The sequence below is a fragment of the Crocodylus porosus genome, unplaced genomic scaffold (assembly GCF_001723895.1).
Source record: "Crocodylus porosus isolate Cpor-Errol unplaced genomic scaffold, CroPor_comp1, whole genome shotgun sequence".
NCBI classification, from domain to species: Eukaryota; Metazoa; Chordata; order Crocodylia; family Crocodylidae; genus Crocodylus; species Crocodylus porosus.
Window position 1 is genome coordinate 148336 of NW_017728918.1, and position 24625 is coordinate 172960.

General features: G+C 46.8%; 1 protein-coding gene across 1 annotated transcript in view; it reads left to right on the forward strand.

The window, feature by feature from the left end:
- Positions 1 to 24625, forward strand: part of LOC109311468 (protein eva-1 homolog C-like) — a 303458-nt gene that overhangs the window by 133519 nt on the left and 145314 nt on the right. The window contains exon 5 of the mRNA XM_019537109.1: positions 22428 to 22571. Coding sequence (XP_019392654.1) covers positions 22428 to 22571 — 144 coding nt within the window. The remainder of the gene's footprint in view (positions 1 to 22427; positions 22572 to 24625) is intronic.

The following is a 24625-nucleotide window of genomic DNA, read 5'->3' on the forward strand; positions in this document are numbered from 1 at the left end:
GTGTGCAGCTGCGCATGTGCGCACCTTAAAGGGAATCTTGCCCCTTGTTGTACCACAGATGCCCAGAAGTGTGGCTTCAACAATAGGTAGTAAAAATGTGTGCTGCTTTATTGTGCCAGATACTTGTTTGCCTTATGGCAGGAGAGTCTGGGTGGCTCTGGGCTGCTAGCACTCTCCAGTTGCCCAGGGCAGGCCCTCCTGGGGTTTCAGGACCCAATCCTGAATGCACTTGGGAATCTCCCTACAGGATCTGGGATCCTGAAGCCTTGGGAGCACCTGCCCAAGATTCCCTGCTTGCAGAGGCATGCCCTGGGAACCTCCCAGGCACGTGTAACGTGCTGCCATGCCCCCACTCGGGATACCGATCTGGAAATGGGGCTCCTCTGGAGTTTCCCCGCTTGCATAGGTGTGTCCTGAGTCCAGGTGCAGCAGCAGCCCGGGGCATGCATCTGCAAGCAGGCGAACCCTGGGGGAATCCTGTTAGCAGCTGTCCTGCAGGGTTGGACCCTTGAAACCCTGGGACTGTCAGGGGCCCAACCCTGCGGGACAACAGGTGATGTCTGTCAGTCACCTGCTTCAAGGATGATGCCTGTCTTATAGGCTAAGAAACCAGAACTAGAATTGAGCCAGTTAAGTTATACGTACAAGTTGGCCTGCACTTTTGTTGCATCTGTGCAAGAATCCGAGCGCCTGCAGCACAGCCGAGCGGTTAACAGCACGGTTCTGCTGTGATCCCCATGGCAAACCTCTGCTTTTCTACTTCTGTTTTTGGTCCATATGTAGAAACAGGCATGTGCAGGTAGCAAAATAGAAGGGAGCTGAGATCTCTTGCGTGAGTGCTGCTGCAGAATGGCATCCTTCTTCTGGCACCGAAGGAGAGCATCACGTGGCCGGATTCTGCTCTCAGCTGAGTGCACAAGTGCGACTTTCTGGGAACCAGTGGGCTGACACTTCTGTAACTGAGGGCAGAATCAGCCCTGTTAGAAGTAAGGAGCTGGCGAGGGTAGAGCAATGCTGCAAAGGGGAGAGAAAGCCGTAAAATAAATATGACAGCCAGGAGGCTGCAGTTTGTTGCCTGTTACAGTACCTAAAATTCATTACTCTCTTGCTTTTCCCAGCCAGCCCTCCCACAGGAGGAGATACAGGAGGAGGTGACCTCTACAATAAAGTAGCACCTGGGTAGCTAAAGAGGTTGGCATCAGATTTATTGCTGGGGATCCATCCTAAGAGTGTCTCATGATTTGACTGAAGCAAAAATCCACACGTGTGCAGCTGCTCAGGTCTAAAATAATGGTAGAAACTATTTTTACTCTGTTAAAGTAGTCTTGCCAAGCAGGAAACCTAAGACTGTTTCATACCAGGCACGAAACCAGAGGAACACGTAACTGCTAGAGAGGAGTGGAAATGTTTCTGTGCCAGGAGAGGGAGAGCGTAGGTGGCTCTTTCTGATGCCTGGGAATGGGGGGAATGAAATGTGCTGTGCCCAGCATTTGGAGATGCTCTGATCTTGTGGCTGGGATATGGAGGGATTTTGAGGAGCCTTCTGAGGATTGAGACTGAGTGTATGAAGGTAGAAATGTAAGTTTTTTGTACATCTCCCACTGGGATGAATCCATCAATACTATTACATCCTCTAAATGCAGTACAGATGTGGAAGCCTGTGGAGACTGTGCGCCAGTGGATGCTTCGGTAGACGGGTAGGAGTGGAAGATGCCTCTTCAACCCCTAAACTTCTTCCTTCTTCAGGAGTGAGCACCTAAAACTGCTGAGTATATGTTTCTGGCTTGTCAGCCTGGCCAGAAGTGAGTAATGATACTACCTGTGTTATGCGTTCTTTCTCCTTGTCCTTCATGGACAGCTTGCCCTGACTTCCCTTAATCTGTTTTATATATGAGGATCCTGAGGGAGGTGGCGCAAGATGGTGGAGGACATGGAGGTGAATTTTAGCAGTGGTTACAACTCCTGCACTGGCTCCAAATACACATAGCACAGGAAAAACTGATGTAAAATTCATCCCACATCAAGCAAAGGAGCATATTCTCTGAGCTTCACTGCCAAAGCCTCATATTTCCCAAGACACTGCACAGAAGAATGGAGAATCCACAGATAGGTTTTCAGCACCGAGATATAGGGAAGCCCGTGCTCCTAGTTGCTGTTAACCATCATAAGAGCTACACAAATAGTTCCCACATCCTTATTCAGAGAATGTGCTCCTACTGTGAGGCTGGCTAGCCAGCAAGCAGCGGCGTTCCTCCAGGAGTAGATTAAAAAATGCCATGATTTGTAAATCAAGGCTTCCTCTAGTTAGAGAAGGTTGCTCTGCAGTTCTTCAAGGCTGTGCAGTCCGCAGTCATGATGGGACAGCAGTTAATTTTGAGCGTCAGAAAAGAATTGATTTTACAAATAAACTACAGGCTGCAAACCCCAGTGGAGCCATCCAGTCCACCTGAATGTGATTCAAACCATAGTCTAAGCTTTCTTGCATGCGGCCCAGCCTCTGGCTTCTTCACTATTCATGCCATCCAGGAAGAGCACGCACACACACCAACCGCGCACATCAGGTGCTTCCCCAGCCTGACGAAGGGTGTTTGTGTCCGAAAGCTTGCAAGGAAGGTTTTTTTCCAACCATTTGAGTTGGTCTGATAAAAAATATTGGATTTACCCAAAGAACCTTGTCAATCTAAGCACATGCAACTTTGAATTTCATGGGACAGGTGATTTGTAGACAAGGAATCGGAGTGAGCAAAGAGACTCTTCGTGAGGGATTGCTGATGGCTAAGTCTGACATTTTTATTCAGGCATTCTGAGCAAGTGACTGATGAGAAAAGAAAACCGCATGTTTGTTTGTGAGATGAAAAGGTTAGTCATGGTTCCCCCCGCCCCCTCTTTCCATCCTAGGCATTTGGGCAGATTTTCTTCCAACCTCCTTAAAACAAAATGCATAGTCCTTTTGAGAAAGAACTAGGAAATTTAGGGCTACGTGCATATGGCCTTTCTTCTGACTGTAGGATCAGTGCCAAAAAAAATCTCCAATTTATTCACTCCCTCCAGGCTGGTAATTTGGCAGGGTGTACAGCTCAGGACAGGCCCTGAGGGCATGCCCCAGGGAGTGTCAGGACATGGGGCTTGGGTGTGTGCTCAAGGCTGTTCAGGGCAACTCCTGAGCAATCTGCTTTACCAACTTGTCGCTCTGTGGTGTGGCTGAGTGGAGTGAGTGGGCAGGGCTAGTTTTATTGGTATTAGTCCAGTGGTCGTGAATGGCGCCTGCCCCTGGCAGCTGGGGGGGCATGGTGGTGGCGGGAGGAGGTGGCGAGCACTGACCAAGGGTTGGTGACCACCCCCAGCCATCAGTGGCGGCCAGCAGAGATCGCGGACCACCCACAGGCGCTGCTGACAGTGTTGGCGGTGCCTTTTTGCAGGGGGTGCACCACCATGCTCAGGGTGTGCACGTGCACCCCCTACGCATTGCCCCTGCCTGTGGTTGGTAGGGAAGCCATGTATACATGTCTTTCTTGCTATATATCTGTGTGTGTGTGTGTGTGTGTGTGTGTATGCACACATATATAACATATATGTGTAGAAAATAAGGGATGATGGGTGTGAGGATGGGTGGCTTGGTGAATAGGACATTTGAGTAGGGCCAAGACAACCAGACAGCACCTAATTCCTAGTGTGCTCCTTCCCAACGTCATGGGAGTGCTATGAGGATAAAATCCATCCATGACTGCTAGCTGCTTGGATGCGGTGGGGGTGAGAAACAGGATGGTGGATGCAGGTCTGAACTTAACTCGGTCTCCTACAAAACAATAACGTATATAACATGCACATGGTAGTTTTGGCCTTATAAAGTTCAGGATGACAGAGTGTTCTGCCACTTGGGAATTATGTAGGAATTGTAAAGTTATGCCTGATAAACCTGCTTGGTAAACCATGCTGAGCATATTTTCTTTCTGTCTAATTTATGTTAAACTTTGTTAGCTCCGGAGAAGAGAAAGATGATAGGGTCAGTAGTGTCATAGGGTCTCAGTTCTCCCCCTCTTCCAAATCTTCAACCCTAGCTGCAACACAAGTGTCATGAAAGTGGCTGTGTCTGCAAAACCTGTTTGGAGCTCCCTCATTTACAGCTGAATCCCTAGGAAAATGTGCCTGGAAAACTGGAGCTTCAAGCAGAAATGGAAACTCCCTGCAAAATAGCTGGAGGTCTGCTTGGATGCCGTGGTAACTCTTAAAATCTATTAAAGGAATTTGACCTTATTTGATGCTCTTTTAATGCAGCTTCTAGTTTGTGGCCAACATGCAGTGACAAGGCAAAGAATATGGGGAGGCTTCTTTTACGGAAAATTATTAAAAAATGATGAACCTTTTCTAACCTAGAAACTTCAAAAAGTTTGTGCTGTGACTCTCTTGATACTTTATCGTGCTTTTTCATGGTCTTCTCAGTCTGAGTGTTCCTGTGACAAGTTTATTTAAAGAGAAGCCACTTGAAGGATTTAACTTTTTTTCTTTACTCATATACAAGTACAAGGTAATTAATCAGTAGACAAATGAGGGGGAATTTGAAACATGCTGTAAAGCTTTTGCCTTCTGATGTTCACTCCTTTATGGTTTACTGTCGTAATGCTATTGATCATCCACAACATATACTAAAAGGTTAGACAAATAACTGTAGTGGAGCTGCCAAATGTCCAGGGGGTATAATATACCTTCGGTGCTGTGCTGTTTATCATGCACATCACCTTGAAGTGCAGATGTTCAAGCACAAAAATTATATATGCTGAAGATGATAGTGCTACTGAACCATGTTATGAACATTAATCCTAACAAGAACACACCATTGCTGGAAGGTATCATTATTTTGAGATGGAGAAAAGGAGGGAAGGCAGCTAGAGCCTGGATCCAGCAAAATACTTCAGTGCACATTTAATTTTAAACATGCGAGCTATCCCACTGACTTTGCTGGTGCTAATTATATGCTCACAATGAGGCAATAACATTGTTTACTGGGGGACTAAATCACTAATCCGGTGCTATGGAGAATAGGTGCCAGAGACTAGAACTAGAACTTAGGAATTTCGGCTCCCAGGACCACAGGATACAACATATAGGAATATTTTACATGTGCTCTGGGAGGAACAGCTCCAAGAGCTGCTTTAATTAAAGCTCCTGGAGTGTCATGTGTATCAGCATCCCGACACTGAAAAATGGTGGTCAGGGCACTTCAGCTAAAGCTTGTTAAATGAGCTTTAGTTAAAGTGCCTTTGCTGGCATTTTTTAGCATGGAGATGCTGATACATGTGATGTTGGAGTCTGCAGGAGTGCGGTTATTACCACACTCCAGCAGACTCAATTAATTGAGTCTGCACCAACAACACATCAGAGCAGCCTCACTGCATGTGTATTGGTGCCCATATTTCTTATGTTTGAAGGCAGAAAGTCACTGTCACTGGCTACAAAAAGCTACATTTGGCAAGAAATGAAACATCATTTCTGATCAATGGTAGAAATTCGTATGTGCTGTTGTGGGAGAATTTCCAGGAGGAAAATGGATGAGTTCACATAGCTTGAAGTAATGGGATACTGTCATATGTTATGCATTCTAATTGTACAGTTAGAACATTGCCTTGTCACTGCATGTTGGCCACAAACTAGAAGCTGCATTAAAACAATATCAAATAAGGTCAAATTTCTTTAACAGATTTTAAGAGTTACCACAGCACCCAAGCAGGCCTCCAGGTATTTTGCAGGGGGTTTCCATTTCTGCTTGAGTCTCCGGTCTTCTGGACACACTTCTCTAGGGTTTGAAGTGTAAATGAGGGAGCTCCAAACAGGTTTCAGCAGGACACATCCACTTCCATGACACTTATGTTGCAGCTGTGGTTGAAGATTTGGACCTTATGGCACTACTGCTATCATCTTTCTCTTCTCAGGAGCTAACAATTACAACCGTGTGCCTTTGTTGTCAGAAGGCTAGTGGCATTCTGGGCTGCATTGGTAGTGGTGTTGCCAGCAGATCAAGGGAAGTGATTATTCCCCTCTATTCAGCACTGGTGAGGCCACATCTGGAATACTTGTATATAGTTTTGGGGCCCCTACTAGAGAAAGGATGTGGACAAATTGGAGAGAATCCAGCACAGGGCAATAAAAATATTTGGGGGGCTGGGGCACATGATTTCTGAGAAGAGGCTGGGGGAACTGGGCTTATTTAGTCTGAAGAAGATAAGACTGAGGGTGGTTTAACAGCAGCCTTCAACTACCTGAAGCGGGGTTTGAAAGAGGATGGAGCTATACTGTTCTCAGTGGTGGCAAATGACAGAAAAAGAAGAAACGGCCTCAAGTTGTAGTAAGGGAAGTTTAGGTTGGCTATTAGCAAGGATCTGGGTTTTCCATTTCCCATGGAAAAATGGGGAAAAAAAACAGATTTTCCCTTTTAATTGAGAAAAGTGCAGATTTTTTGTTTTAACAGAGAAATGTGTGGATTTTCCACTTTTGCAAAGAGCTCTCTGAAGGCTGGCAGAGTTGCAGCCTGCAAGGGGCTGGGGGGAGCAGGACAAGGTCAGTAAGGCAGGGGGTGCCATGTGCATGTGCATGCTCACACATTCACTTGGCCACCAGGCAGCCTGAAGAATAGCTCTCACAGGTAAGTCTGGTGGTTGAGGCCCCAGAGGGAGGGAGGGAGTGAGTTAGGGAGGGCTGGGGCTGGGGCCTCTGTCTAGCGGGGGCGGTGAGTGGGTCTTGGGGCCCGGGGCTGGAATGCACAGCTGCAGGGCTCCGGTACGGAGCAGGACAGAACCGTGGGCGCCCGATTCAGGAGGGCAGGGGGCTTGTTCCCTTCCACTGCATACTTTCCTGGTGGGGCTAGGTAGAGAATGTGTCCCCAGATATGTGTGTAGGTTAGGGGTAGGCTTGGGCTCCCCGCACTGCTTTCCTTCCCCTCGGGCCTCCACAGCTTGGTGGGTGGGACCTGGCATGGCAGGGCAGAGTGGGACCAAGTGGGGAAGCCCTTGCTGCTGCAAGCCCTGTGCTGCCCTAGTGAGGTGGCCTCTGCCCTCCTGGCAGCAGTGGGGGTGGCAGCATGGAATTGTGCCCCTTGCTGTGCCAGGCAGGCAGGGGGCACCTTGCCCAGGCAGCATGGGGCTCCCAGTAGCAGCACTGAGCTTCCCCACTTGGCCCCACTCTGCCCTGCTGTGCCAGGTCTCACCCACTGGGGTGCAGAAGCCCTGGGGGGAGGGCAGCCCAAATCTTCCCCCCAAGGGCTCCATTTCAGCTGTGGTGCTCATGGGGGTGGAGGAGCCAGGCTCTGCTGAAGCATCTGGTGCCTCCCATGGGTGGCAGCTGGGGCTCGGGTGCTGCTGTGGGGGCCAGGGGAGCAGGAAGCGGAGGGGTGGTTACTGGTGGCAGTGCATGGCTGCCTGCTCCTGCCCACTGTGGCTGCTGCCACATGCAAGCTCCCTTCCCCCCGCCCCCTTTCCTGGGAGGCAGTGGCATGGGGTTGAATGGCAGGGGTGTTCGGGGGTGCGCATGGGCCTGCACCTGAAGCAGTGGGTTTGAACCAGGCATGAAACAATGCGTGGAAGCGGGAGAAATCAGCCGGGGCCTGAAGTGGTGGGGGGCGGAGAACAAGCCTGGGCCCGAAGTGGCGGGCAGGGAAGGGAGGGAAGCCAGATCCCAGCCCGAGGCGGGTGTGTGTGTTGCAGGCCTCTGTCCCCGCCTGCCCGCGGCCCCCCCTCCCCCTCCCCGTCATGCTTGATGGGCAATTTCCTAGTCTATAATAATAATAGGCTTATTCTCTCTGTCTGGAGCACTCTGATTGGTTGTCCCGGCAGCCAATCACAATTCTTACTGAAACAACCAATCCGAGTACTCTGGACGGACAGAATAAGCACGTTATTATTTTAGATCCTGAGATATTTCAAACAGATATGCAGGCAAGTCAGGGCTAGAATGAAGCACTGGGGCCCCCTGTCGCGGAGCAGGCAGGCTCACCAAAGGGGGTGGAAAACGGTGAGGGACCGATTCTTTTTTTTCCTGGAACCTGCTCGCCTCTCCTGTGGCTGGAGGGCAAGCTGCTGGCAGCCCCTGGGCTGTAGGGGGCCCGGTGCTTCCCTCTATGGCGGCACCACCCTTTGATGCTGCCCGGAAGGTGCTGCTGCCACGAGGGAAGCACTGGGGTCCTCCACATCTCAGGGGTTGTGTGACGCCAAGCCTGAGCTTCCTCGAGCATGGCCGGGCTTCCAGCACCCCATGCACCGTCCCCACCGCCTTCTCCAGACAGGGCCTTTGTACATGTGAGAAGTATTGCTGTAATGTGTTATGTAGCAAACTAAAATACATGGGATATGTTTTAGTTTGCTATGTAAAAAAGCCATTTAAATAGAAATACACTGCTGAACGTCTACGCTGTTACAATACTTAATTGTAACTTGCCCCCGAATGTGCACACTGTTATGCAATTAATCCATTAAAAAGGACAATTAAACCACTAAAAGGGGCAATTTCCTCATGTGTACAAGGACCCTTAGTCACAAGTACAAGGGCCCTCTAATTGTATGACTATAAACAAGTCACAAGGTCAGACTTTTGTCAAAATATGTATTGATATTCCTAAGCCCATGTTTACACATGGACACCTTTATGTAGCTGTTTTGATTCCACTAAAGTATTTGGTCAAAGGCTAACTAAAAATCCTGTGTTTGAAGAAATACTTTTTCAATAAAAATTTAATCACCAATGTTTTACAGGTTTCAGCTATCTGTAAATATATCAATAAAACACTGTGTTCACTTGATACCTATATGTATAGTAGTGTTTCATTTTAATCATGGATTTGGGGGGTTTAAATCAGAGATTTGCAATTTTTAAACAGAGAAAACCAGGATCCTTGGATATTAGGAAGCACTTTCTCACTAGGAGGGTAATAAAACAGTGGAGCAGGTTACCCAGAGAGTTTGTGGAATCTCCTTCCTCGGAGGTTTTTAAGACTCAGCTCGACAAAGCCTTGGCTGGGATGATCTAGTTGGTTTGAGCAGGGGTTGGACTAGATGTGACCTCCTGAGGTCCCTTCAACCCTCATTTTCTATGATTCTATGATTGTAATGGCTCTGAGAAAGGAGTCTTTGCTCTAATAGCATTTTCCCTGGTTTGTGTCATTTTAAGATAGGGCCCAGATGGTAATTCAGCATTATTTGCACTTAATTTCCTTTCCTTAATTCAGATGTGAAGGATTCAAAGCACAGACATTTTAATACATCAGGGAACTACCTATCATATATACACTTGACAGACCTTACAGCTCCTTTACCAATGATTAGGGGTGTGCATAGCGGGCCCTATTCAATTCAGATTCAGCCTGAATCAGGGACAGTGATTCGGTTCATTGATTTGGATCGCTGTCCCTGATTCAATCTGGCCGAATCCGAATCTGAAGATTCGATGCTGATTCGGAGAACCAGCGATTCACACAGATTTAAATGTTCTTTCTACGTACTCGAGGCTCATGAATGCTGCAATGGTGGGGCAGATGGAGCATCCCACAGGAGTGCAGGGGCCCCCCCATGAGCTCAGCAGTGAACCCAGAAGTGGACTGGAAATACTTCCAGTCCACTTCTGGGTCCACCGGGGGGGCATAGGGAGCTTCCTCTGTGGCCCCTCAGCCCAGCAATTGGCCACAGGGGGATCCTGGGAGGTGTGGGGGTTGGGGGGGCTGTGTGCTCTCCAGTGGACCTGCAAGTGGACTGGAAGAGTTTCTGGTCCACTTCTGGGTCTGCTGCTGAGTGCACTGGGGAGCCCCCCGTGCTCCTGTGGGACACTCCGTCTGCCCCACCACCACAGCATTCATGAGGCGCCTGCTACCTTGAGGTATGTAGAAAAAACATTTAACGCTGTCTCCATGTCCAAATCGATGAATCTTCTTGAATCTCTCCGAATTGATTTGGAGAGATTACATGGTCCTCTGATTCCATTCAGATTCAGAGGTGCAGCCACCAAATCAGGCTGAATCTCTGCCAAATCAAATCAGGGACCAAAGGTTTGCACAGAGCTACCAATGATTGCTTTAATATATGAATATGCATTAAAAAGTGTGTAGTACGAGCCCTTTAACTTAGGAATGTATTGATTCAGGGTTCTAAATACCTGTGACAATGAGCCATATTCCCACTAAGGTCACTTTATAATACTCTGGTAATACGATGGCCCTTTACAATGGGCGCATTTTTTAGTTTGTGCCTGAGCAATTTCTGCTGATTGCAGGAGGATGCAGTATCATATCTTTTAGTTTCTGTCCAAGAGCCCTTCTGCACTTCCAGAACAGTGTGAAGTGGCATTAATGTGAATGGGGAGCTGACCCTATCGGAGTAACTATTGTATATGACTATAACTATATGAATAGAGCTGATGGTTAAGAAGAATTTCCTCTTCTCTTCAGCCAAAGTGACTTATTTCCAGTTGCGCTTTTTCAGTGTGTAGGTGTAGCTCTCTCTTTATCATGCTTCTCTTCCCACTGCTTTCAGTGACTTCTGCAAAGCAAACACATTCAGTCCCTTTGCATCAACACAGATTCCTTTGCTGCTCTGATATGATTTATTTATTATGTCTTATTACAGCGATGCCTGGGAACCTGAACCACAGAGTAAGACCCTCCCATACTAGGTTCTGTATAACCAGAACAAAAAGGAGGTCTTTGCTCCGAAGACCTTTCAAGACAGCAGGCGACCAGTGGCTTTTATGCATATCGTATCAGTGGGTTTTTTTGTTAACGCAGGCAGATCCACACAGTCAAGGACAAGGCCTTACCATTTACTGCTCAGGAATGGTTTTCATTAACCATGTCTCTCATCCTCTCTGACTCACTGCTTAAAGGGATTCTCTTGTGCAAGAGGAGTGAAATATCTTGTGCAATTGTTCCCAGGTCACAGGAGGGGGTTCTGTTGTTCTGGTTTCTGAAACAATTTCTTTCTGGTAATTGGTTTCTGTCTCTGGGATTTTTTTTCAATCTCCTCATCTTCCCTTCATTGCCCTCTTTCCTTCCTGATCTCTTCTTATTTTTACACAGTCATTTGTTAATTTATTTGTTTTTAAGGAAGGCCTGACTATTTGTGACTCTGCTTTCTCCTCCATTCTCCTACTTGCTTCTAAAAGTACGTTTGAGCTTCTAAAACTAATACACTCCGAGCTGCTTTCTGGAGGGTTTACATGCTCGTGAAAGGAAGAAAAATCCAGATTATGGCCTCTGGCGTGTATTTCTGCTGTCCCCATTGCTGTGGCATTTGGGTACCACAGCATAATCTGAGCTCCAGTCTATATTTAAATCACCTTTCCAGTCTGCTCATCACTTTCCCAGTGTGCTTGCAGAAAATGTAAAGGATGCATATCCGTCATTGCTAACTGCTTCTTACAGGGTCTTTAAAGATAACTTGAAACACTGCCTATATCCTCACACAGTGTGGAGGCAAAAAAGGTCAGACATTGAACGCGCTGCGGATTGGCTGTAAAATCTTTGACCAATGCTTCCTTCACACTCTGTCGTGCCTGTGAAGTCTGCAGCCATAGAAGGAGTATTATAACCAGATGTGGGCAACCAAGGCATGAGCCCCTGTGCTGAATCTGAGGGTGCATAGGAATGGGGATAGCCACCATTGCTAGCCTGGCCGCTGCGGCTTGGCCCCCGCCCCAGCTCTTTCTGTGACCCAGGGCACAGGGCCTGGTTGGTACACCTCTGTGTAGCAGAGACCACAAGTGATGCTGTTTTATGCAGCTGTTGTACTTTGTGATGGCTATGGCTAAGAAAGAGAAAGAGGAGCTATTGCAGAGTGGGAGATGAACTCTGTCTGCTCACATTACATCCTTTCACAGACTGAGGCAGGTTGGGGGTACCGGTGGGGAAACTGTGATGACGTTCAACCCACTGAACCTGAAGCAAGGTTCAAATCACTTCCATCACATCCGTCTCTCTCTGTCTCTCTCTCACGTGCACGTACGCGCACACAAATATGTGCGTGTGCGCGCGCACAGGCACAACACACACGCGCGCACGTTTGTTCTGCTCCTTTGGCAGACGTAAAGCAGAAAACCACAATGCTGATTCAGATGTCTGCCGACCTCCCCTGCAGGAATTGGGTTTCTCTCCTTGCATTCAGCTGATTCCCCCCCACAGGACAACAACTATCCTTCATTTTCTACTACCCTCATGTTTCAGAGTATAGAGTTTTCCTTATTTTTTTGTTTAAAGATACTCGGGCTTTTTAGCAGACAACCCTCTATCCTGATGTATGCTCTGTGCTGGAGAGAGATCCTTTCCTCAGCCCTATAGGACATTTTCTAAAGATGCAAATCACATTTTTAAACTGGATTTATCTGATGGGAAGATGCTTCCCACATACATTACAGCCTCGTTATAACACTCCCATGGGACTGCAGGAAGAGTTAATTAACAGGGGGTGCTTGCTATTCGTTGTTGTAGAATAATCATGAAAAAAATGTTGTTGGGAGTATTAAAAGTGGGCAGTTATTGGAAGCAAGGTTTGTTATGATGAGGTGGTATCATGCTTCCTTCTGTGTCCAGCTCAGAGATAGCAAGTAGAGCTAAGGATCTACTGTAGGTTATACGTTTTGATAGAGACACTTTTGTGACGTATGTATAAGAATAAGCCAGAACTCCTCAGAAAATCAAGCTTTTAACTAGAAGTCTCCAATTATCTGCCAATTCCTTCTCCTCCTTCTAACGTATCCTAATGAAAAATTGAGACTTCAGCCATATGGTTTCTTTTGAGTGTTCATGGTGCTGAATACACAGTCTGAGAGGACATCCCTGTACACATGAGGGGGCATTTTTGGTTAACAGTTCCAAAAAAAGATTTTGTATGAATCATGTCAGACACGGGCATGTTGGAATAATTTATAACAGAGACTGTAAAGGTTCACAATGAAAACTGGTGTAATTTGATGCATGAATGAAAGAGGAATTGTTGCACTGGATGATGAATGACTCAAATTTTCCTACCCAGAATCTACAAAAATCCCATACTTGTGTATTGTGGCAATTATGGAGGGAAACTGTCAGAATTAAATAGGACAGGAAAAAGGACCTAAATATTATGATTTGAGAGAAACTCTGGGAAGGGAGACCCAAAATACTTTTCACCATTAATGTAGTTTCTTTGCTTGTTGCATGTAACACAACTTAATGACACTAAGTCAACAAGTTTAAATTATTTGGGCTAGATTTGCAGTTGTTTCAAATTGATAGAGGTGCAGTGACATCGATGGCACTCTGCTTATTTGCAAAGGCTGAGGATCTGGTTGTGCTTTTTATAGATTTAATTTGTTTTCCAATTCCCTTGTGCGCACACCAGACAATTGTCTTTGGGCTTCTAATAAAAAGGGAGATGTTTGAGGACAGATGCAAGTTTTAATGAAAAACAAAACGCATCATTTTGCTTTCTCTGAATTTAAAGCAAATGGTGAAAACATTTCTATTTGTATTAGATTTTCAAATAAGGGAAGAACAAAGCATCATCTTGTAGTTAAGTTTTGGGCCTGGGATTAAGCAGGTCTGGGTTCAATTCCCAACTCTGCCTGTGGTGGGACCGATTTGCTTGCCAGTCAAGAAGGGATTAAATAATACCTCTGGCATGTTTTGTTTGTGCTTTTCAACAAATTAGAAACATTTAGGCTTAAACTGAAGTTATACAGGCATTTTTTTTGGTTGAAATAAGGAATGGAGGTGTAACTGCTCAGATCTGTGCCCTGGGCCGTGGTAGAGCATGGCAAACCAGAAGTTTGCTGCTGTGGAGGGAAGAGGTCACCTCCTTTTTTTTGTGGCTGACATGGGTCAAGCAGCCATTTGAACACTGATGTTTGGGGTGACCTCTGCCCTCACAGCAGCAAACCTTTGGCTGCTACTACTGAACTGTGCACTGCCATTGCCCAGGGTACCATGTGTTACCATAGCTGCTGCCACTGCTACTGTGCCTTCTTTGTTGCTGAAGCTGGAGCTGGAGCTGCTGCAGGGAAGGTGCATGTGCATGTGCGTGCGTGTGCATGTGTGTGTGTGCGTGCATGTGCTCGCAAAAGTGTGGGAAATGTGGGGGTGAGGGTGAGATCTCCTCCCATCCCCCCCTTAGGCAGTGCCTGGGGCTCATGTCTCACTCACCCTGAAGCAGGCTGACACCTTTATGAAAACATAGTCCTCTGAACGAGTTAGTCTCTAAGGTGCCACCCTGCCCTGCCTTCTGCCTGAATTCAGATCAACACAGCTAGGTACCTCTCTCTGCTGATACGTAATGTCGTCTAAGAGAAGCTGCTTAATCTCACTGAGAGCGGTTGGAAAATAAGGCAAATTTTTCTAATTTTCCCCATATTGTTTGTAAATTCTTCATGTGTCTTGCCATGCAGTGCCAGACTAGCTGGCACGGGGGGCACTGGGCATCCACAGGAGCCCTGAGGAGCAAATGGAAGCCCAAGCCCGAGAATTAAAGTAAGGCCAGGCCTTTAGACGTGGATGCAGTTTAAGTATCCCCAGTGAAAGAGTAAAACGTGTAACTATGAAGTAACAGATGTGATTAATAAATGCAGCCTTCAGTTTGGCCCTTTTTTTTTTTACAAGAAAGTGTGAGAGAGGAGTACTCATGCTGGAAGGTGCTCGAGCCAGGCTGCACTTCACATGCTGCAGTGCACTTAATGCTCTTGGCGATGCATCACTCACACCAATTCCAGGCCTGGCCATTTAAATACCACTGCAGCGCTGTCTGTGACATGCTCACACGTGGTGAGCCTCTCCCCCCTCGCCTTGTCAAAGCTGACATCTGATTTGGGTTTTAACAGGTCAGAGGTTAGCCTGATAAAGATTGCAGATCGGGCTGGGGGGCGGGGGGTATCAGCTTAACAACCCTTTAACACTGAACGTGACCAGCGGGATGAATTATCTAGTAAGAGCTCAGATTAAGAACTGTGAAATAAAACTCTCCAGCAGGGAGGGTTTGTGGGGAGGTTTTCATGGTCATTAATGCAAAAGGTAATTCACACAAAGCTCTTAGGGGCAGTGAGACTCCACCAGTTCTTCAGCCTTAAAATGATGACAACAACAAGGAAAAAGCCCCTCACAACCTGCCCAAATTCAGGCTTAAAACCCTGATTCTAAGAGCACAGTGGAACGGATAGCAAACGCCTTTGACGTGGTTTCACTTTCGGTGAAAGTGGTCTGCTCCCGTAGTGTCCGATAGCTATGAATAGACATAGTATTTGACTTGGGAGAAAGCCTTTTTTTCTCAGGACTGCACAGAGGTATATGTCCACAGTCCTGCTTCAAGTCCCTCTGAAGTATGCTGCAGACGTTTCCTCAGCCGATGAAGGGTTTTGTACCCAGAAGCTTGCAAAGAAGAATTTTTTCAACAATTTTAGTTGGTCTAATAAAAGATATCAAATTTACCCAAAGAACCTTGTCTGCCTATGTCCTTAGACCAACATGACTACAACCCATATCCCTGGATAAAATAACATGCTAACACTTTTTCTCAAGACATCACATATGTCTGTACAGGGTCTGTGGCTCGTTCAGGAGACAAGACTGAGGGGCTGTGTGCTCTCACTTGCCACCGACTGGCAAAGGAGTAACGATGCAACTTGGAAGGGCAACGTGTGTCAGGCTAGGGACAGAAGTTACACATAAACCCGTTTAAGTGATCAGAAACTGGTTTAAGCCTATAACAGATGCCCAGTACACATAAACTTGTTTCAAATGGCTGAAACTGGTTTAAGATAAACCTGGTTGAATGTAGTATCAGACTTAACTGATTTGGGTCAAACCAGTTTATGAAACTTGTCTCAGACCCCTTCCCAGTTTAAGTTAAATCATAGTCCCCCAGCATCCCAACATGCTTTCCAGCCCTGGGCTGGGCTGTGCTGTCAGCAGAGTATGGTTGGGGGGCAGAGGGTGAAAGCAGAGACTGTCCCCCCAGGTGGGCTCTGGGGCCAGGGAGGGGGCTTAAACCCACCTTCCCCCAAGTACAGAGCTGCTCTGCCCTGCTAAATTTAGTGAAACTTATTGCTGTCTGTGACTGTGGACTACAAATCCCAGAGTCCCTGGAAACAGGAAGAGGAAGTAATGAGCAACCTTGCAGAGTCCTGCTGCTGTAAGTCCGGACTGCAAATCCCAGAGACCTTGGGGGCAGCAGAAAGAAGAAGTGAACACACAGCCAGAAAGGTGTACTGTAGTGCCCGCCCAGCTTCTGGCCTGAGCCACTGCAGGCATGTGCCTGCATTTCCTGAATCAAAGGTAACTGTTCACTTATGTTTCAATTTAATCTGTGCAGTTTAGATTAACCTGAAAAGACTGAATTGATTTAGCCTTGAGATTTTTGGCTGTCTGTACCTAGCCTCCATGTTGCTTCTATTTTAATCTGGGTCAAACCCCAGAACAATCAGTTCTGGTTCAAATGAGACGCCCTATTTACAGCCATGGGCACTTCAATGTAGACAGAGGTTTGCTCAGCCAATTCAATGTAAGAGAGTTCTGCCTGATTATCCCTTGTGCCTGGTTCTAACCTTTGCTGTAATATTTGCTCTTTGCCATGTACAGGAACTTGAAAAAGCTCGCAGCATTGGCTTAACTCGGCTTGTTGGTAGTTGACTTCAGTGGCAGCAGAATTAGGCCAATACTTTTTGCACTGAGCAGTCCTGTCCTGTACTTCAAGTGCCCAATGCCACATTACTGGACAAATGTTTAACAAAATGCACTGATTGCACAGAACCAAAGCAAAAAAAGGCATTCCCCTGTGTTTGCGTGCTCCATCTAAAATACCACACCTGTTCTTGTCCTCCCAAAGGCAGAATCCCAGGAAATGTCACTTTGACCTAATTCTGTGGAAACACATTGGCTTTTCTCCTCCTGTTACAGAAGTGAAGAAAGCAATTTGCACATCTAGCCTGCTATTAGCACATTGAGATGAGGGATTCAGAAGCCTTGAAGGAGCTGGGGTTTGGGTTCTGCTGGCAAAGCTCAGTGACCTGGATTCTGAATTTTGAATGCGTTTGCACAGCAATGATGACTTTATGCTATAAGAACAGCCCAGCATTGTATAATAATGGTCAGCTTGCTGCGAAGCCAATACAGTGCTTCCACATCTCTCTCACTGTGAAACTAATATTATATTTTCTGGATGGGACAGCCCCCATTTTATGTGTTTTTGAACACAGAGGCTGAGCACTCATACGATGGGAGTGAGGCTTCTGAATTTGTATCACTTCACAAAGAGTAAGCATATGCCACTTTGCAGAGGACCTGAATATTTGACAGTTGCACTTTCAGCTTGTCGATACTTGAAAGTTAGCGTAGATCAAGATACCATGGTAATTTGTAAGAAAACAGCTATTAAAAACCAAGTGGATTATGCTGAAGGGGAGCAAAGCACCCTTATTTTGGAATAAGCGTGTCTACACAGAGAGCTATTCAGGAATGGCTAGACCTAGTTTATTAAAGCACTTAGTGTAGGAGGCTCCCAGTTTGCATCTCCAGTGTTTTGGCCAACATGGTAACTTTCACTTTTGCGTTCTGGTCAGGGCTGGTGATCCATTTGGTTGGTTTGTTTGAGTCAGAATGATTTGAAATGACCTACTCAACACTCGCCTTTCTGGCCTTTATTTATGTAAATCTGTGCTTATTGGAACAGCTTCCCACATCTCCTTAACATGGATGCCCAATAATCTTTCTGTTAAGACAAACTAAAAATATTATATTGAGGGTGCATAAAACCAATTACATTAGCAGTAATGGCCGCACATTCTGTCGCACGGACGAGTCCAGAACAGTCCTGCCTGGTAAGTATGGGATTCTTAGGTAGTTTGGGATCTCCTGGAGCTGCTGGTGTTTGGTAAAAATTATTGCATTGAATCAGGGTCAGAAATAGTGGTTCTAATATTTCTACTCTAGAGTTGAATGTCATTGGGGAAATTAACTGAAAGTGTCAGCCCTAGGACTTCCCAATTATTCTGTATGCATCAGGGCACACAAGCTAGCACGTGCCTTTTTAGTCTTGGGCCCAAGTGTAAAAGTCTAAAGACACCAGGATGTGATTTCTAATGTCAAATGTCACGAAGTAGACACTGATTTATGAGAGCTGCAACCTCATCTGTCACTCAGCTGTCTCAGAGATGTGCTACTGACATCTTCCATGTTAGTTTAACACGGGAATAAGATGCTTAGATTATGACACTTTGCCAGTTAGCTGAATGGCTGTCTTATCACAAATCTTTTGAAGTATGCAAAAGATCTGGTTCTTTTTGGAGGGCTTGGTGCCTCTCTCTTACATTTTGGGGTTCAGGTATAAAGCAGATAATTGGCATGGTGACAGATTAAGAATTCAGGCGACTTTAATTTCAGTATTGGTCTCTCCAGACAAGAGCTGATAACTTCTTCTGTTGTTTCTGTGGGCCTCTGAGTCATTTCTGTTTAAATTAGTAACAAGAGAAAACAATTCTACCCATTCTGTAATCATAGAAAACTCTTTCAAGGAAATAGTTTGCCAACTTTATGCAGTCAGTTAGCCATTTACTCTTCTTGTTTGCACTGGTGTAGATCTGCAGTGATTCCACTGAATCCATGAGAATGGCTGTAGACTCATAGGGCTAGAGCCTATTCCATTTATTAGGCACGTAAGTGGAGTTAGGTGCCAAAATACAGTTCTGTTCCACCTTACTCAACTCTCTGAGAAACTCTAAATGCAAAAGATGGGTGGGTCCTCCTCTTCCTTGCTGCATTTTTTATGATTCAGTCTTAAAACAATGACCTTATAAAAGTAGATGCATTCATGGGTCTTATCACTGCTGGTGGTGGTTTGGTAAAAATGATTTTTAACATAATTGAATAGAATCACATTTAGGTGTCTAAGTCTACTTAGATGCCTAATAGGTGGACTAGAATGTGGCCCATGGAGGTACAAATGAGAATGAAATTGGACTTGCTGTCCAAAATCCTGGCACCTTTGATGACAATGGGTATGTTTTTCAGAACTGGATGAGGGCTCAGATGACTTTAAATCAGGGGAGTCAAAGATACAATCCACGGGCTGGATCCAGCTCAGAGCCCTGTCAACTGGCCTGCATTGCTGCCTGTGGGACTTAGAGTAGACCCATATGCTGCATGTGGTATGCACTGGATTGGCGCCATGTGCTGAATGCGATGCACAGGGCTAAGGGTGGATGTGCTTTGCATGTGGGGTGTGGGGCTGGTCTGAGGAGGCTGCACAAAGCTGGTCCAGTATGCCCTCTCCGTGTTGGCCTTAGGGTTGTTGGGGCCCTGGGCAAGAGAGTCATTTGGGGCCCCTTAGAGGCTTAATTTTGATGACCTGTGTTGTGTGCAAGTCAGACATTTTTGATTTCAATTTCACTTAGCCCTATCCATGAAACTGCAATGAAAGTATCTTGATACAATATTGATAATACAAATATTCAGTGTCGTTGCAAAATTTTGGGGGCCCCTAAAGTGTGGGGCTCCAGGCGGTTGCCCAGTTTGGGCTCCCCTAAGGCCACTACTGGCTCACCGCATGGAGGACCCATGTAGAGCTGGTTTGAGATGCCCTCTGCCTGAGGCACTTGTGCTGGGCTGGTGCCGTGCACTGGATCTGGCATGCAGGGCCAATCTTTGAGCCCAGTCCAGTCTGTGAACTGGTCTGGAGCCACTCACTTGTCCCCATGGGCCAAATGAGTTTGACTCCCCTGCTTTAAACTTTTCTTGTAGTCTCTTGTTCTTGGGCTGCTCTGGGCCATGACTGGGAGCCTCAGTGATGGCCACCTGCCAGGACTACCCTGTGTACCACTGCACCGAACAGACTCCCTGCACTGCTGTGCTGAGCAGCCCTGGTGCATCCTTCGTCCCTGCCCAGTCCAATCCCTGTCATCTTCCTTGTGTCTTAGCTTGCAAGCAGTCCTTGGAGGACAGTTGCGCAGCTGTCTTCCCCATTTCTTGTCCTGGGGGAATCATCCCCTAGCTGGGACGGGGGTGTTCAGAGCCCCTCAATTGTGCTCTGGCTCCTTTTACTAGTGTGCATTGGGCAGAGTTAGGGAAAGACTGAGTTGTGGATTTCACTATATGTTCCTAATAAACAAAAATGGAGGAAAGGTCTGTGCCCTCGGGAATATGCAAGCAAAGCGGCTGGACTGGAGCATTCAAAATAGGAGATGCCTAGTTTAAGGATCTGATCGTGCAAATGGAGCTTCCAGGGTGAATCTTCAGATCTCCTGGGATCCCACTGAAGTCAGCGGGGTGGTAGATCCAAGAACCGGGTTAGAACTAGTCTTCAGGAGGGGGGCGATAATTAGCAGAGGTGAGGGGTGTAACTGGGCATGCTGGTGCTCTGTGCGTGCGAGATGGAAGCCGGAGCATGCTCCACGCGCTAGATCTGAAAGGCGCAGGAAGCAGCACAGGACACAAAGGCGGAGCCGAGAGATCGTAGCTTGTTACATCTCATTCCTACAAGTATGCATTACAAAGGGAGACCTCTTCAGTACCGCGTGGAAGAGATTGGTCACGTATCTCGCAGTAACAGTAATGGGAACTGCCTGGCTAATTCTTCATACTCCCGCTGAGGTGGTGGTGCCAAGCCAGCGTCGGGGGGCAAGGGAAGGTTGTCCATCCTGCCTGGGAACAATACTATGTAGAAAGACTAGACAGTCTCCGTGAACTCCTGCGTAGGGCTTATGTTAGACTGACTGGTTTTATGGGATGCATGACAAAGGGAGAGCAAAGCAGAATTGCTGCCTTCCAGATGTTTCACTTGGAACCTCTGGCCCTGGTTGGATCAATCCCCCCCGAGGAAACTTGTGGGATTCAGTATGAAAATGCTGACATGCAGCCCTGTTCTTTTGTCGTACACAGCATGCGAATAAAATGTCGTCTTTGATTTCAGAAAAAAGAAATGTTGCCCTCTGGCTTTTGTTTTCTGTGGCTCTCCCCCATCAGTCATGACTCTGTTATTGCTTTAGTGCTAACATTCAATCCCTCTTAGGGTTCATATTCCCTTTTGCTGCCTCTTGGTTAGCAACTAAGAGTGTATTGTGCAATGACTACAGTATAGCTATGCTCCTTTCTCCTCCATTGCTCTGTTCTTGCTTTTAAAAATTGCTTAAAATTTTCAGAAGTGTCTTGTATTTTCTGACGCTTGGTCCTACTTGTGTGCTTAATACAAAATATCACACTCGAGCTCTTTGGTTTTAAAAGGCATCTGTAAAAAAAATCCCAAATGACAAATAACCCATTTTCGCCTTAGTTCTTGAGAGCAGTTGCAGACCTACTTTGGTAAAATAGTACTTGGTATAGGCCATTTACCTCTAACGTTTTTGCTGATTCAAAACGTATCTGGATGAGGAGGATGGTTTAACAGGCCAAATGTTTTCAGCCACATCAAATAAGCATGCTTAAGGGATCTTTTTGTTTAAAGGATCAGCAATAAATTTATTTTGGCCTTTAAAAATCACAGTTTGATGGAAAAAATCTGAAAACTTGCTAAGACAAACAGGGGAATTTATACTTCCCTTAGTGATATTGGTCTGGTTTTGATTAATATAGACCATGATATTAGGCTGAAGACAGTAGAGTATGCAACAAAGGTTTTTAATGACTGGGAAATTACCTAATCCCTCTCCAGCAGCATGTCTCCTGAAAACACCCAACCAAATACTGTAACAACAAAATAACAGAAATCAACCCACTAATCAAAAAGCAAATAAAAGAAATCCCCCAAGCAGTGTTCTCCCTCCTCCTCAAAAAAAAAGAGATGCAAAGACTCTGTGATGTCTGCTGGGGATGTTGCTGTTTGTTTTCCCTGAAAGGCACTCACTGACGAGTAGGAAAATCCTAAAGCTTTATTTTTCACCTCCATGCTGGCCACGTGCCATTTTCCCAGTTGATAGGGTAGATTTAGTGGCTCATCCACTGGCCTAGGTTGCAAGTCACTTGGGTATTCCCGGCTCTGCCAACAGCTTGCTTTTGCGAGCCACTTGTGTTTTCTATGCCTCTGTTTCCTTGCCTGTAAAATGGGGTAATGGTTCCTTCCTTGTTAATGCTTTCAGAGGTCTGTAGCGGAAAAGTACTATGTAGGAAGTGTGAATTGTTATCACAAATCCCTTTTTACCCTTTGAAAACAAACCCACTTTATTTGTGACTTCATTTATTTTGATGAGGAAGGGGAGTTCCTGATTTTTAGCTGATCTCTTCCCTACAACCTCATAATCCAGTTGCCTCTTCCTTGTACTGTGATTTATTATTGATCCGCAGTGTCTCCAGTTGTCGCCTCTTTCTGATGGAGGCTTAGTGGTCTTCATGTCAGTGTCCAAGTGCTAAGATGTGTTGATTGTAGCCTGCCTTAGAGGGGCATTCTTGTGCAAATACAGATGTGTATAGGGGGGTACTCAGTAATGTATATCCTTTTCCCTTTCAGAGTGTCAGGCGGCTACAGCTCTCCAGCTCATGACCAAACGCTGCCATGGGAAAAGGAGTTGCAGCGTGTATGCCAGCACCTATGAATTCGGCAACCCTTGTTACCCAGGTGTGCGCAAGCATCTCAATGTCATCTACACCTGCGGTAAGCTACAGTAAAAGCTACCGATATAACGTTCCTTTGGGAGTATGTAAATGCTACATTCCCAGTGGGATGGACTACACCTCCATGCAGTGTATGCAACTCCCCTGTCTAGTGGGCATGGGAAAGGTAGATTAATCTGAGGTTTGCCAGCTTCTGTGCATTGGTGAGTGGTTTACTACTAAGTCTCCTTACTCAGCAGAATGAGATGTAAAGAAGAATTTATAGAGAGCATTTTTCTTTAATTCATCCCACACGTTCTCACCCCTTCAAGATTTGGTAACGCAGTGACTGGGGGGTAGAGACGCTGGAGTATATATTTGTTCGCCACAAGGTTTTGATCTTGAACAGTGTCTCTGCTCTTTTGTTCTCAGTTTCTGTTAGTGTAAACAGAGAATTAGAAATGAACTAATCTGTTGTCATGGGGTTAATATAAGATACCCATGCATCATCTGGCAGACTGTGGGGCATTTGGTGTCTGTTTAATGTCATTTAGAAGAAATGTGTCCCAAGTCAGTACCGTGTGTCATGGCCTCCGTTCATGCTTCTACTTAACCAGGCGTCATGGATGTAGACTGGAGCAGCGAGCGTTCCTCTCCAGGGCTCTGTGATCTCAGGAGAGCTGCAATTTGTCTTTTCCAGTGACAGCATTTCATTGATTCTTAACATTTGAGCATGATTTGGTTTGGGGAGGATTTGCCTCAGAAGTTTGTTGATCCGTCAGTTGCTTCATTTGTCTGTAGGGGACTTTTTTTTTTAAACGAGAGCAGAAGCAGCATGGATATTAAGGCAAAGCTCAGTGAATTTTCTAGTTGGAAAGTGTTGGGTGACTGTAGCTGTCTATGCTGCATCTTTGGTGGGTCTTATGGAGCGTCGGCAGCGGCAGTCCCCTGGAGTCGAGGATGATGTCCGTCAGCTTTGATGGGTCCTCAGGTGACTGAGGAGCCCAATTCTGGATACACATATTCTTTAGCAATGGAGGCATGTTGTTGCACGGGGGAGTGGGATTTTCAGCCCTGGGTTGGTCTTCTTCTCCTTGCTCTGCTGCCGCCGTTCCGCCTTGGTATTGAGTCATTGGGCCTCAAAGCGGTGCGTGCCTTGGTGGACCGGGTGGTGCCGCACTGAACGGTCAGCAGCTTGCTCCTCCCAGCCATTGGTGTCGATGCTTCTGTGCTTGAGGGCAACCTTGAGTGTATCTTTGTACTGTTTCCTTTGGCCGCCATTTGAGCGTTGGCCACCAGAGGGCTGGGAAAAGAGAATCTGGCGAGGGAGGCAGTTCATGGACATCTGGACACAGTGGCCCATCCATCGGAGCTGATTTCTCAAGAGCAAGGTTTCGATGCTGGTGGATGCAGCTTCATGGAGGGTGCTCGTGCTGGTATGCTGGTCCTCCCATTTTATCCCTTGGGGGCACAGGCAGGGGCAGGGGTGAATGGGGCCCCGGCTGGGCCAGATGGTGGGACAATCAGAGCATGGGAGGCTCATCCAGGGGTGCAGGGGTAGGGACGGACTCCTGCCGCTGTGTGCACCCCAGCAGAGGCCCTGGGGCATGTGCCCCCTTGGTCTGTGCGCGGTGTGATGGCAGCTGCTGCTGCATACTGCACTTTGTGTGCCTCTGCAGCTGCCCCGGGAGCAGCGCAACACCATGTGTGTCCTACCGCTGGGCTCCGCCGTGCCTCTGCCTGCCCTGCGGTGCGATGCACATGTCATCAAACTGCTCCAGAGGGCAGCGGCAGCTGCAGAGGCACTCAGAGCCAGGGCCCTACTTACCACAGACCCTGCCCCGCCTATGCCATGGTCCTTCCCTCACTGCGGGGGTCTTGAACTGCCCCCCATGGCCCTTTCCCCTCCCCCCACCCCTTCCCCAACAAACTTACCTGCTGGGCTGGGGGAAGGGTGGAGGCAGAATGCGTGCATGCACTGAGCCCCCCCAAATAATTTTTTTTCCTCTGCCTATAAACTAGTCAGGGGGGATCAGCAGGCATTGGGGGAGTCAGTGTTCCCCCGAGCACTGCCAGGAGTGACCAGGAATAATGGTCACAAGCTGGCAGGAGGTA